This window comes from Oreochromis niloticus, linkage group LG8 (genome assembly GCF_001858045.2).
Source record: "Oreochromis niloticus isolate F11D_XX linkage group LG8, O_niloticus_UMD_NMBU, whole genome shotgun sequence".
NCBI lineage: Eukaryota > Metazoa > Chordata > Actinopteri > Cichliformes > Cichlidae > Oreochromis > Oreochromis niloticus.
Genome location: NC_031973.2, coordinates 8,720,795 through 8,735,561, shown reverse-complemented (window position 1 = coordinate 8,735,561; position 14,767 = coordinate 8,720,795). Strand labels below are relative to the sequence as shown.

The 14,767-nt window shown below is 39.0% G+C and overlaps 1 protein-coding gene across 1 annotated transcript; it reads right to left on the bottom strand.

The window, feature by feature from the left end:
- Positions 1 to 8,569: 8,569 nt before the first annotated feature.
- Positions 8,570 to 14,330, bottom strand: si:dkey-21e13.3 (uncharacterized). Its single transcript, XM_003453416.4, has 5 exons — positions 13,329 to 14,330; positions 10,743 to 10,850; positions 10,132 to 10,254; positions 9,851 to 9,976; positions 8,570 to 9,522 (listed from the first exon to the last, which is right to left on the bottom strand). The coding sequence occupies exons 1-5, from the start codon at positions 13,420 to 13,422 to the stop codon at positions 9,050 to 9,052; spliced, it is 924 nt and encodes a 307-aa protein (XP_003453464.1). The 5' UTR covers positions 13,423 to 14,330; the 3' UTR covers positions 8,570 to 9,049.
- Positions 14,331 to 14,767: the final 437 nt, after the last annotated feature.

Below are 14,767 nucleotides of genomic sequence, written 5' to 3'. Positions count from 1 at the left end.
AAGCCTTAATACTTCTAAAAGCGACGTGTTTCAACACTTCTTGCTATCTGCTGTTTGCTGTTTCTGCCACCGTATGAGCATATGTTTGCAGTGGGAAGTGTTTGTGAGGAGTGAAAAAGAGTTGTCCAAGGTATTGCCTGTCAGGGTAGCTGTAGTCATTATGAAAGAAAGTGATAGCCGTGCTTACTAACACTGTCATCGTTATTCAGCAGAATGACAGCAACACACACCATAATGCAGACCTGCAGGCTGAGGGAAATGGTGAGTGAGACTTTCACTGACTCAGGAAGGAGGAAAAAAATGAAATGGAAAAAAGGATGGTTGACAAGAAAGTCAGAGGACTATTGTGATGTTTTGTCAAAGTCAACTCTCTAGTTTCCTTTTTGTCTGATTGTTGCTGCTATATTTTCCTGTTTGCGTTTCGTGTCGTCTTCCATTCTGCCTCTTTGTCCTTCGTCCTTTTCTTGTTTTTCTGAGCACTGATTAAAATAACTTGTCAGAGGTCTCAGTAATAATAGGCTCCTAAAACTGTTTAAGTCAGCTTGGAGCTCAGCACACAGAAATACCATCACACAGAGAAACACATTTACAGTCCTCCATGATTCAGTTTGTCATATTTTGTATTCACAAAGGGGTGTACTGGTCATTTTGGCCTATAATCTCTCTCAGCTCTCAAGGTTGAGACTCTGAGTGCTCAGCTCTAAATATCATGATCAAATATAACTAATTTTGATTGGTCCTCCAACTGTCTGAGTGTCGCTGTCCCCTCCTCTAATTGACTTCCTGGTGTTTCCTCCCACAGTGATAATCTCCAATCAACCATCTGCCGTGTCATCTCTATGCGCCACTCCTCTGCCCTTCCCTCCATCCCTTCTTCATGTTCCCACTTTCCCCTGCTGGTAATGTCAAGATGCAATATTCTCTCAAAATAGCCATTAATAATAAAACCCCCATATGAAACCAAATACAGAATTGGTCTGTTTTTGTTCCTTTTTTATACACAATTTATGTTTCACAGTATGAGGTTGAGTGTGTCTTATGGACATAATAGGCCAGGACAGATGGTCTCCCCTCCCACCAATCCACTACGACACACACACATTTACATGCGCAGACACAAGCCTCAAGCTCAGCCTCGGTGTTTGGTCGTGGTTGTTGTTGCCTGTTCCAGTACTAGCCTTATTCTGTCGCTCAGAGCAGCAGGAGAGAGCTACATCTGTGCCGCGTTCGCTTGTGATGTCAGTACAGAAATAGAAGTGAAGGAGCCGGCGTTTGAGCCGACCATTCAGCACTCTGACATCCCCGGGTAAAAATAAGCTGCCTGGGACGCGGTAGGCTCTTTGGTGCTTGGTGTTCAGTTTAACATCTGCCTGTCATAACCCGGTAGAGCTTTATAGTGTGACAGGGCAGCAACAGGTGTGCCATCTGAGACTGGATGAAATTTCAATTTGCTGTTTTCACTGTTATCACAACAAGTCAAGTTCAGTTTAATTTTCCCCTTTATTATCAAGTTTGTCATCTTTTGATTAAAATGTTAGCATCTGAGTGACTCCATGCGTTGTAATAAAAGGAAAGATTTAATAGAAAATGCTGTGAAATTAAAACCTTTTGTCATGTAGTTGCTGTTGTGTTATAAGTGAAGGAACTAATGTGAAATGACACTGACATGTTTCCAGTGCAGGTACTGAAGCTGGGAGCAGAAAATTGCTAAGACTAGTCAATGGGAGACAACTTTTGGTTAAAAACGATACAGCAATCAGTGCAGAGGAGCGCTGCTTCTTGCTAGCAATTCATTTTGGTGTTTGTGGTGGTATTACAGTAATCTACTGACAGCTCAATATAGCAGCTTTTACTGACAGTTCAATAAGGAGAATAATTTCTCACAAATTCTCAAATTATCTATTTAGCAAAACTCAGTAGTTTTCATTCAGGAAGTCTCACTTGCATCAAGGTTTCATTAATAAAAATTCCAGGTCACACAAATAAAAACATTCACTAGCAGTCTTAGAAAAATTAGCAAGAAAAGCTTAAAACTTTCCCAGATGTCTCAAGCTTTGAGCTGTGTTATCAGTTACATACTAGCAGGAATTTTCTTAGCTAATAGCTAACTCATAGTGTAAACATTTCACTGTGCATTATACAGTCATCAGCCAACTTGTTATATGGCTGGTGAGTTATTCAGCTTTGCATTAATGCAAATATCTAATCAGCCAATGAGAGCAACTCAGTGCATTTAGGTATATAGACCAGGGGAAGTTCAAACCAAGCACTAGAATGGGCAGGAATAGGAAGGCAACAGTAATTTATCAAAACCATGTCATGCAGAAGAGCATCTTTGAATTTACAACATGTCTAACTTTGCAGACCACACTAGAGGCCACTCTTTTCAGCTAAGAACAGGAAACCGATTCACAGACTCACCAAAGTTGGATAGATTATTGGAAAAAAAAATCCCCAGTCTGGTGAATCTCAATTTTTGCTGCAAAATTTGAATGCTAGTGTCTGTATTTGATGTAAACAACATGAAAACATCAATCCATCCTGACTTGTTCATGCTAGTGATGTAATGGCGTGTGGGATATTTTCTTGGGAGCCTTAGTACCAATTAACCATCACAGAAATGCTACGGCCTATCAAAGTATTGATGCTGACCATGTCCAGGTCTTTATAACCACATTGTACCCATCTTCTGGTACCCATCTTGTCCAGTAGGATAATGTGCAATGTCACAAATCTCAAATCATCTCAAATCAGCTACTTGAGCATTACAATGACTTCACTATACTCAAATGGTCTCCACGGTCACCAACAGAGAACCTCTGGGATGTGATGGAATAGGAAATTCACACGATGGATGCGAAGGTGTGATGCTATCATGTCAATGCAGATCAAAATCTCAGAGCAGTTTCCAGCATCTTGTTGATGAACTAAGGCAGTTTGAATTTAAAAAAATACCGCGTTGTAAATAATACAGAGGCTGTATTTCTAAAATCGTGTGAAAAATAAAACTTGGAAGTAGAGACTCAATCAAAGAAAGGTCAGAACACCTATCGATTCTGGGATTCAAAACGTAGTATGTTCTTTATTTTTGAGGACAGACTCCTCAGCAGAGAGGATACCAGAAGTGCATACATCTCTGGAGGGATGTTTAAGGAGTTGTGTTGTTCTTTAGTTCTCTGAAGTCCAGCGACATTCCTTGCCAGGTCAGTGTTCCCTTCTCTCAATGCTCTTTTTTTTTTTTCAGAAACTCTTGTGTGAGGGGGGGTTTTTTTGCGCAGGTGCTTGGATCATTATCATGTTAGAATTTTTCCGTGAGGCTCCTGGAGACTGGGAGTCATCTTGTCAGCGAGTATTTTGGGTGATTTCATCTCATCTCTTTCATCTCCCCAATACCTTTTCCACTCATGCAGCCACGTATCATCACACTCAGCTCAGTGCTTCACTGATAACACCATGCATTCACTGCGGTATCCCTGGCCAGGTTCATGCCAAAACATGCTGAATCTTAGCTGAGCACATTTATTTTGGTCTCATCTAAGTTAACAATGACCTGCCAATATTCATCACATTCTAGCAAGTTTTGTTGTGCTTTTTTTAACTTCTTAGCAAGTTTTCTTTCCCCCTTTTTGGATACCGTCCATAGACATTGATTTCTGCAACTTGTTGTACAAATTCTAATTTTCATCGTCAACCCCAGTGCCAAGTGTGAAGCATTTTGCACTATCAGAGCTAGATAGTGCAAATAGTATCTTTGCTGTCATGTTAGTAGCATTGGCACTGTGTCTGTGAGTGCTGACACAATGGTTCATGTTTGCTGCTGCAACTGTGTTTAGAGTAATTTTTAGTTGGCAACAATCTTCCTGTTTCTTCACCGAGCAGCTTTATAATGTAATTTTTCATATTGTCTGGTCAAACTGCAGTTGGCCTCAGTTTGGATGCAGTGATCTCAGTTGTTATGCTTGCTGTCAGTAATCATAGGTGTAGTCACTTGTCATAATGAGTCTCTACAGTTCTGACTTTTTAAAGTATCTTGATTATTCATAACAGGAAGTACTCTAATTGTCAGCTTATGAATAATTCAACAATAAGCGGTGATACAATTTTGAATCACTTAACAGTGAAGTGATAATGTTTTCAGTACACAAACTGCATGTAGGTTTAAAAATCAGTCCTGTCAATACTACACAGCATCACTGGAAGAAATGAGTTGTATTTGTTATAGTGAATCTACCCAATATTGTACAAGTTCTAGAAAATCTGTGTGCCTGTTGCATTTTTTGATCTTCCTCTCCCAGTCAATCTGTGTCGATGTCACTTTCCCCTAGCTTTAGGTTTAAACCTCTTCTCAAACCTCTTGTCTAACTTTTCTGCTAACTCTGCGTTCATTAAGGTGCACAGTACAGTCGGTGGATTTGTCCAAAAACTCTCTTGCACTTGACAGAGGAATCGATTGGGTAATGCTAATCTGGACTCTCTGCTGATGAGAGTTGTCATCGACCTGTCACAAAGGTCCATAAGTGAGAATTTGCCTGACTGAAAAGGCAGCAGGGTGTCAGAGAGTGGGAGAATTTTGTTTTCTTATCTGCTTGACAATCAAACCTGTTATATTTAAAGACAAGGAGCAATCCCCCGAGGAAAGCTCTATCAAAGTGATTTGACCCATTGAGTGGCGGATGGACACCCAAGCATTGTGCAGATGCATGCAGATGTTTTTATGGTTTTGTTTTGCTTGTTAGTTTTCTGTAGTTATTTGTAGTTTGTCCATATCAAATGAATGATGCGTGTGGTGTCAGTCAGCAAGCTGTGTCACTGTATCTATCCCTTAAGGGTACTATAGGCCAACAATAACAGGGGCCACGAGAGGGAAATGAAAAAAGCCATAATTAGAGGCACAGTGAAATCCTAATGCAATTACATGGAGTTCTTTGTGCAGAAAACAACAGGATTAAAGTTTAAATGACTTATTTGCAAAGACAAGCAATATAACAGTCTTCAGCCATGTTATCTGGGTTTGAGGGTACAGAATGCAAAATTCATCATGCATTATTAATAAGTTTTATATTAAAAATAATATATGCACGCTTCCAGCATCTCCCATTACAGAGTAGAATTGGAGCTATTGATTAAACATTTCATGTGTGCAGCTCATCATATGTTTGTTCAAAGACAAAAACAAAAACTAGGAAAACAGATCTTGACTATTTTTTTGGCAGCTAGTCAGCTTTTACTTTTGTTATCCTTTGTCTGTTATCCTGTGGTATATGGAAGACTAATGTGCTAAAATTTACACAAAAACAATCAGAGAAATTTTCATTTAAAACACCTTTTCAGAGACATTTTTTATCTTCTGCCACTTGTCCGGCAGAAGATGGATCTGGTCTCTCTGTGACCAGCAGAGAAGCCCAAACCTCCCTCTACCCGGACTACCTCTTTGTCCTCTCCCGAGGACACAACAAGGCATTCCTAGCCAGCTGAGACATATAATCATCTCTCCAGTGTGTCCTGGGTCTGCCCCAGGGCCTCCTCCCAGTAGAACATGCTCCAAACACCTCACTTAGGAGGTGTCCCAGGAGGCATCCCAGCCATACCTAAACCACCTCAACTGGCCACCTTTCGACGTGGAGGAGTAGCGGCTCTACTCCCAGCAAATTCTAAGCCAGAGACTATTAAGAAGAAGCTCATGAACTCATTATTTCAGTAAATACTGACTGTAGAAAACATTTATTCAGTCATGGGTCACTACCCACAGCTTGTGACCACAGGTGAAGTTTCATAATGTCAGTCCCAACTAGTCACAAGCTTTGATTATATTTAGCTCAACAGCTGCCACCAAATTTACTAAAAAAGTGACTTTTAGCTAAGAGTAATTATGAATTATCATCCTATCACAGAACACAGAAGGCAAAAATGACATATGTTGTTAGCTATACAAGGCTCTGTATGCTTTAACTTACCTGTGCGCTACAGTTTGCATGTAGTACTGGTTTGCCTGTCAGTTTTTTGTAAGCACACAGGTTTGTCTGCTGACTGCAAAGCACCAGCTACGCATTTAAGGCAAACTTTAAACACACTCAAAAAAGGACAAGAAGAATGAGCAGGCTCCTGCTGGTATCTGTTTCTTTCTTCATTCAAGTATAATCCAAAGAATCCAAAGGACCAGGGCTCTCTCTGACAACTGCCAGTGTTCCCAGCTATAGCTTTATAGTTGGCCAAAAAGACCACAAAAAAGGAAATGTGTCTCTTTCTGAGGCCATCTTTCTAAACTAGCTAATAAAGCATATGGAAACAGAGTAACTAACCACTTACTTTGATGGTTGCTAATTAACCCCAAATCTTTACATCTAATCTAATTTTTAAAAAATGTATAGCCTGCTCAGCGAGTTTTAAAAAAGCTAGAGGGTTGTTTACAAAACCTGCTGTTTGAAAGTTTTTACAACTGTCCTCTAGCCATAAAGACTGCCATTATTATTTTTTCAACCAACTTGTTGTGTTGCAATGTGCAGAACGCTATTGGCTAAAAACCACAAAAACAGCATGCTGACAGAATTCACCAAGTAAAGAAGGTAGTCTGCTGCTTTAAATGAAATCCTATCTAAGAGCTTTTTCCACTCTTTTAACCTAGTTAAAACTTCTCAACCTTGAGGCCCTGATTCATCAGACATAACTTGACCAAGTGTCTTTAGATTTAGACAGGCAATCATGAGGTAATTATCCTAAGTAATGAGAATTAATAAATGGTAGCCTGTCTATTATCCTGTGTTCTTATGTAAATATCCATTTCATTCCCCCAAACAAGACCTCAGCTAAGCGGTTTTCACCATAGGGCAATCAAGACAGTCGTTAGTAACAGGTATGTGCAACTCTTGTCTACCTGTAAATAATTCCAAAGGCTCATCTCATCTCACATCAAATATTTAAGTGGTTCCCAGAGTAATAAAGTTAGGATTGATTAGAGGACGTGCCCCTGCGTTAGAACGCCTCAGGCGGGATGAAACCAATAAGAGAGGTAATTATAAGAAGAGAAATGGGAGAAAGATCGAGAAGCAAGATACACTTGACTACACTTGTGTCTATCTTTGTGTTGGTATTTCTAGTTAACAAATGTGCAGGCAAGGGATAAGCGTTCAGTTTAACTTAGGTACTGTCACAAACTGCTTTCATATCTGCAAAGCAAGGCAGACTAATTGAATCTATGTAAATATCTTTGCATACCCGGTGAGGTGTGCAGTCAAGCGGCTTGTCATTATTAAATTCAATCCATGTGTGAAGGCGTATGTTCAAAGTCAACAACTGCCTTTAAATTTATTCTATATTTAGATTATATGAATACTATACAGGTAACTCCAAAGCACATGTCTGCCATCTAGTGTTAAGCTCTAGTAATCACACTGTTTCTGAGAGGCTGCACATGGCTGTTTCAGTGTGGTAGATGCTTTCCCAGACATTTCCCCTGAACTCTAAAAGCTGCTTAAAATATATTAATAGTCCAGGAGCAGATATAGTGTCCCTGTAGTTTGAAGCTAAAAGGGTGAAAATACAGAGTAGGTGATATGGTGCTGGAAATCCTGAATAACATTGAAACAATGAATGAAGAAGAAAGCATAAATATGCAGGTGTCAGACATATCATCTTATTTACAAGAAACTTGACCAGCATGCACGAATGGGGAAGAAAGTGTATTTAAGTGACTTCAAACATGGTGTGGTTGTTGGCACAAGACACATTCTCCCACGTACTTCAGAAGCTGCAGGTCTACTGGGATTTTCCAGCGCTAGGGTTTACAGAGAATAGTCTGAAAAGAGAAAACATCAAGTGAGCACCAATTCTCTTGCTGATAAGAGGTCAGAATGAGTGTGAGATTGTGGCGAGCTTATAGAAGCTGATAGAAGGGCAATATTAACTCAAATAACCACTTATTGCAACCAATTTGTGCAGAAGAGCGTGACTGAAAGCACAGCTCTGAAGCAGATGGGCTTGAGCAGCAGAAGACCACACCACGTGTCACAGCTAACATGAAACTGAGACTATAACTCACACAAACTCACCAAAATTAAAGAGCAGGAATGAGGATTCTCGATTTGTGCTACGACATTTAATTGTAAGGTCAGAATGTGTCAATAACATAAAAGCACGGATCCATCTTACCCTGCATGGGCAGTTCAGATGTTATAATGGTGTGGTAAATATTTTCTCTGCATGTATTTGGAACCAACTGAGTATTGTTTAAACACGATGGATGGATAAATCTGCAGGAAGCGCATGTTCATGTTGATACAGACCCAGCACCTTGTTGAATCTGTGAAGAATTAAGGCATTTGTGAAGGCAACAAGAGGTCCAACTCAGTAATAGCAAGCTATAAATAATAAAGGGGCCAGTGAGTGCACATTTGTAAGAAAAAAAGAGAAAGAAACCGAGTATATATATTTAAATGAAAAATGGTCTGTTACTATCTCAATTTGCACTTAAAAATTTGCTAACAATGTTTCTGAATGTTCGTTATTCATGCTTGAAAGTTACTTTAACAATAATAATTGTGAAGTTTGACTTCAGCACAGACACTTACACACATAATTTGAAATTATTTTATTATTTAAAGCTTCCCAAAGATATCCAAACGTTCAAAGATTTAGCACAAAGTTGAATTAGCGATAACACATAGGAAAACAACATTATCAGTATTGCTGCCTTTGAATAGGAATTCACAATTATTTCAAGCACTTGTGAAATAATTCAACATGAAGAGCATCACTATAGAAAGTTTTAGATGTAACATGATTTATAGTATTTGTATTTTATTTTTTATCTAATCCTTGATTCACTTATTGCCCGAATTTAAAAAGCACAGTGTGGCACTAAAACAGCAGAATTGCCTAATCCGTGTCATGATGCATGTAGTTGCAAAGGTTAGAATTTCTGAAAATATACATATAAATAAATAAAGTTCCTTGATTGAACCTTATAAAGTAGATGCAAACAAAAAGAAGAAATCCAAAAATTCTGATTAAAGTAAACAGGAAGAGCCCAGAGACATTTGTGTGCATCCAGATTTCAGAGGAAAGTGTGGAACACACGGGTCTTCAGACTTTTCGTCCGTGGAATATTCCTTGTAGAGAACTTGATCAGCTTGTACAAATTTGAGCAGCTTCCAAAGCTGGAAAAGGGGGACCAGTGAGCAGTCCGTTTGTTCCCATGAAGGTTCCAGAAAGAGGACGAGCAGCGCTGGAAAACCTCGATGCTGACTGCGTACTGACCTGGCCCCCACTGAGACACACGCACCAGAGTCACAGAAGAGTCAAAACCACAGGTGTGAGGAGAAACGCCGTGAAACACAGACTCCCCCGGCCTCACAGATGCTCCTCTCTCCCACACCCTTCCGGCCTCCTCTGCTAATCCCATTCCACTGATGTTACAGAGGGCCTGAAGGCACACATCCCCCAGGGCCTCCTTATCAGGAAACTGGAGCAGGATGGCAACAAGACGAGGCACCGCACCTTGGCGTAGTAATAGTTCCTGCAGCTTAGCTGAAGGGGAAAGTGAGCACCGAATATTAAATCAATTTATTGAGCCAACTTTATTTATTTACTTTATACAGTTTGAACTAGAAGAAAACACATGGGACTTGTTTTAAACAAATTTCCTCACAATGTCAGATTTTTTGTAAATCAAACATTTAGCAGAAACCCTGTTGGCTGCTTTCTATTTTCCATAAAGAGAATGAATAAGATTGTATTTTCTATTTCAGTACTGTTTAACTAAAAACAATAAATGCAGGACATTTGATATATAGCATAAAGCAAATGTAAAATGTGTTGTTAACTTTGATAGAAGCTTCAGACTGTGTTAACTTACAGCTATCATAAGACATGCGTGAGACGGCCCTCGCTGCGTGGAAAAGCAACTCTTGGTCTGAACTGGTCAGGACCGACAACAAAGCTGCAACCAAGCCTGTGTCACCAAAACCTTTACGAATCACAGCTGATGGGAAAAAGAAACCTTGATAAAGTGTATTGATAAATAACATACAGCAAAGAAAGAAGACTTTGTATTAGACTAATAACTCTTGAATAGCTCTTTGCATTAAATAATAAACTGTACATAGATAAAGAACAATATAAGCACTGATTACTTACATTCCTTGGCAAGTTCAGCCACTAGTTTTGCAGTCAGCACACTCAGAGGCCCTCTGCTTCTCAGGCTCAGAGCAAGGATTGGCAAGATCCCACTGATCACCACCTGCTCAGCAGCACCTTTCTCTGGACACAAGTGGAATTGCATATTTAAAAATAATTCATATTTTTGACACTACCAACACTTGTTGGATTCCCTTTATATAGCCTTAGAAGAGTTTGTCTCTTAAGAGACTGCATAGACTGTATGTCAAGTAACCTGAACTAAATCTTGTAATCTGTTTTTTTTGCATGACCTCTCTGACCCTTAATTACCTCTGCCGCCTTCTTATCCCGCTGTTGACTTGCTGGGAGACACAAATATAGCTTAACCTCTTCTTAGTGCTTACAACTGCCTTGTACATCTCGCTTCATGGGGCCATTTCTTATCAGTGTGGTTTGCAACCTACGATATAGGTGCTGTTAAATATTCCCACATATTCGTATATATTGCACCCACCTGTGATATTAACCCCTCATTAGGTTTACGTCACACACAAAAAACAAACAAAAGCCATCAAATATTCTATATTGCTTTGCATAGTGTTATACCTAAAGCAACTAAAGGAACTTACTCTTCTCCTTAATGCTGGCCATCACTGTGTTCAGATGGGGTTTAAGCTCATCTTCAATGAGCTCCACACCGAGGACTCTGATAGCGCCTAAGGCATTGTTTAAGTTGTCTGCAGAGGCAATCAGGAAAATGGAAATATTAAAAATTATAAAAGGATAGCATATGAATGTTACAAAGAGCTGGGCAGGGCATGAAACAAAGCATGACACAAGAGAAATAATGTTTTACTGCATTTTGAACAGTAAATACAAGAATATGAAAAAGGTGCTCCTAGTGTAAAACCTCCACACACGAAATCTAGATGTCAGCTTCTTTCTTGTTTACATTCAACTGATAAGCATGCTGAACCATGTCATCCTATGAGAAAAGCTCTTTGAAGCTAAACTTGTGCCCGGTGCTGCTTTGAGTCACATGTTTAGCAGTTATACTGTTTACTGTTTATTAGCATTCTGTTTGTTAATGCTGTCACACAGAAAGAGAAAGCCAAGGATTAGCTTAAAGCAGGGGTGTCAAACTCATTTTACATCAAGGGGCAGACCAGTAAAACCACTGCCTACAGTAATGACCTAAAGAATACCTCCAATTGGTTCTGTCTTTCTTTATTTAGAAGTCTATAGACAAAAAAAGTACAATTTTACAATATGTTTCAGCTTTTCTGCATTATAAAGAAATGCTGCTGTAGTAAATGTTTTTTTAAATCCATCAACAAGACTTACTGGGTGAGTAGTAATAATAAAAAAGCTTTTATTTTTCTAAAGTAATGGTTTATCTGTTACTTACTCTTACTTACGGTCTTTGTCAGTTAGAAGACAAAATAAATGTAAAATAAAAAATAAAATAAATGAAAATACAGTTTATGCTCTTCTTCTTTAAAATTTCTATATTTTTCCAGAGTTATCCAATAGGCCAGACTGGACCATTTGGTGGGCCATAAGTTTGATATCCCAGACTTAAATAAAACAAACACAACGATTAACTCTGAACAAGCAGTGTCTGCATGGTGATATTTGATAACAAGCAATACGCGCAGGTGAGATTTTGGATGCCAAACTACAAAGATGGACAATTTAAAACTTAGAGCTAAATCGAAAGTTGTGGGACTGTGTTTGGAGAAGGGTTAGGGTCAGGTTTGTACCAGATGTACAGGATTCTACTTAGACCAACAAAGACAGTGCAAAGTTAAAAAGCATAAAACATTTTCCCTAGATAGAAAAAAAGACATAAAAAATGATCTGATTTAATACATAATCTGATGTATGTGGGGGAAAAAGTTTGTCACTAAGGATAGTCAAAGTTCATCCTTTTAAAAATAATGGTATATAACGGTACCAGCTTTATCACAGGTCATCTGAGTCTGTCACACACTGTGCAATGATGTTTAAAAAAAAGGTAAGCTGAGTATTAATAAGTAGGATGTATTATATATAACATTCAGAGAATTAAGGTCAGTTTTGTAAGCTCTCAGATATACAATGTCAGCATATTATATTATTGGTAAAAAAAAAAAGGTGTTACTGTGTTTTTGTAAAACTGTATATAAAAGGATGTCTGGACAAATACTGAGGATCAGCATCAAAGCTTACTAATCATAAGAAGATACTCAATAATATAATATAAATCTTTCATAAGAAGAGGTCTGCCATCCTTACCGGTTATAGCCAAACAATTTGGATTTGTAATTAGTTGAATTTACTAGACAACAGTCAAGTTTGTAGAATAATAATATCCAACTGCACCACCTGCTGAACTTGCATTAAAAGTTTTGTTGTGTATATATACACTACTATCGGTATATAGCCTGCATACACTTGTGCAAAGCAGAAAAAACAGGGTTAACGAAACAGTCCTACAGTAGAAGCTTGGCACACCTCACTGCTGACTAATCAAATCTGATTTACACACTCTCTTCTGCTGTGCCAATCAGTTCATGTTTGGATACAAAAATCATTGTTTGTACAGAAAAGATGATGATTCACTAAGTATAAAGCTTCAGTTAGAATGTTGCTCTTGTAACATAACTGTGATCAGATACATTTCAGCTTTGCTCACACTGTGAAATCCATTTAAGTGAAGACGTAATGGAGTGAAGTTATCATGCACTTAAACTGTATTACCACACTGCAGTGATGTAAATGGAAAAGAATCCGTGCCATTGTTGTTCATGGTTGTGCACTGTGAAGCTCAGTCTTAAGGATTGTGCAACTGTCACATTGCACAGAAATTAACAGCACTGATGGACTGATGAAAACGCATGTTGATGAACCTAAAGGTTGAACTTGAAATTGTTTTATGAAGATGGAATGGCCCTTTACAAATTCATAGAAACTACATGAGAGCTTGTTGGTTTGAATCTCTTCTTAGTTGTAAATACAACTAAAATTATTTCAAACAAGACATCTAACATCTTATTTACCTAAGTGAAGACAGTTTTATGTGAAGCACAAAAATAACCACCACCACCACCATGCAGGTGCTATTCCCTATTGTTGCAATCTCAACAACATCAAGAGCCAATATCTACGATCTGTGACTACTAACAATTTTCTTTACAGTGTAACATATTCAGTGAGGCCACTCTTCTACTCACCATTTGGTGTGTAAGGTTGCAGTCGACTGGATCTGTTTTTGTCCCTCTGGGAATGCAAGTGTTTGTGTGAGAGGGGCACATTGGGGTGCCCCATTGTGCTCCGTGCTGCCGTCTCTGGACCAGTCGTACCTATCTTAGATGGACATGTTTCTTAAAAGCTGTCGTCTTTTTTTCTTTTAGTGCCGTACGTTCGAGTCATTAGCTACTGCTTGGAGGACCCCCTATTTCAACTTACACGTCCTTTTGACGACAGCATATTTCATACCTCCCTGCACTGTTGCTTTTTTCCCTCTATTTTCCTACAGGTCTATCTACTCTGGCTTCCTTGTGCTCCAGCTGACTCTGTGTTCCCTGTCAGGGTTAATACAGAGCAAATCCTCACTAAAGCTGTTCTCTCTTCCACTCACTTGTGGATGTGTGTGCGCGTGCACTGTTAAGGTATTAGCACTTGGCTGACTCTGCTGAGTGTATTTCTATACTCCCGTAATGCCTTTCACCTTCTATAAAAATCTAAGTCAAAACAGCACAGACAGATGGGCATCTGTTCTTGTATACAACTCTATTATTAGGTGTCATTTTTCCCCGTTGTATCAGTTTGGATTAGAATTGAATCTGATGAGTTTATTACAACAACAGGTGAAACGCACTGAAAAGCAGTTATTCATCTGCTTATAAAACAATATTCTTTTGAGAGGTTTGAGTATTTATATGGGTTTGACTTTGGCTAGTACAGCTTTTCTAAATGTTGCTGCAGACTGCAAATTTGCAAAAACTACTTTTCTGGATTTCAATGAACAAGGTGAAGAGTGGAACAAACTGCATCTATGCAGGCTGAACCCTCCCCTGCCCCCCGGTGCCAGACACCACTGGATGGGACACGAAATAGGTCAGAGTTGAAATAGCCTTAAAATGGGGACCTACAAGAATGTTAAGCTGGTGGTTACAATTTTGTTTTCAATCTTTAATCCAACTCTGGCACTCCAATCCTTCTCTATTACATTATATCATTTTATTTATTTATTTTATTTATTTATTTAGGACAGTGCATGCTAATGAACATAAATGTAAAAACAAATTACATGAATGTAAACATGCCAGATTATAGCCAAAGGCTAATTTCCATCTGATCCATCCCTATCATCAGGGAACTGATTATTTTAAACTAGATTTATATCCCCCCCATGTACAACCAAATCAGCTCAAGCAGTGGGGTGTCCATTAGTGTCTGGCACCATTGGTTGCAGGTATTTTGGGATGTAGGGTAGGGTGGTGCCACCTCAATCTCATTGGATCAGATTGGGATGGGTTGGTTGTTTTGGCTCTTTGATATTTTCCTGAGCAGCACCAGCAGTGGTGGGCATTAACCTGCTTACCCATCATCGAATGCAACTGCCATAGCAGTGAGGGGGTGGGTTGAGACAGCAAGGCTGTTTAAACAG

Bases quoted from the DNA above. Each gene is read 5' to 3' on its own strand.
- si:dkey-21e13.3 (XM_003453416.4), bottom strand. From the start codon at position 13,422: ATGGGGCACCCCAATGTGCCCCTCTCACACAAACACTTGCATTCCCAG. The intron at 10,851-13,328 runs GTGAGTAGAAGA...TTGCCTCTGCAG, and splicing joins GCAACCTTACACACCAAATG to ACAACTTAAACAATGCCTTA. The intron at 9,523-9,850 runs GTAAGTTAACAC...TTTCCCCTTCAG, and splicing joins ACGCATGTCTTATGATAGCT to CTAAGCTGCAGGAACTATTA.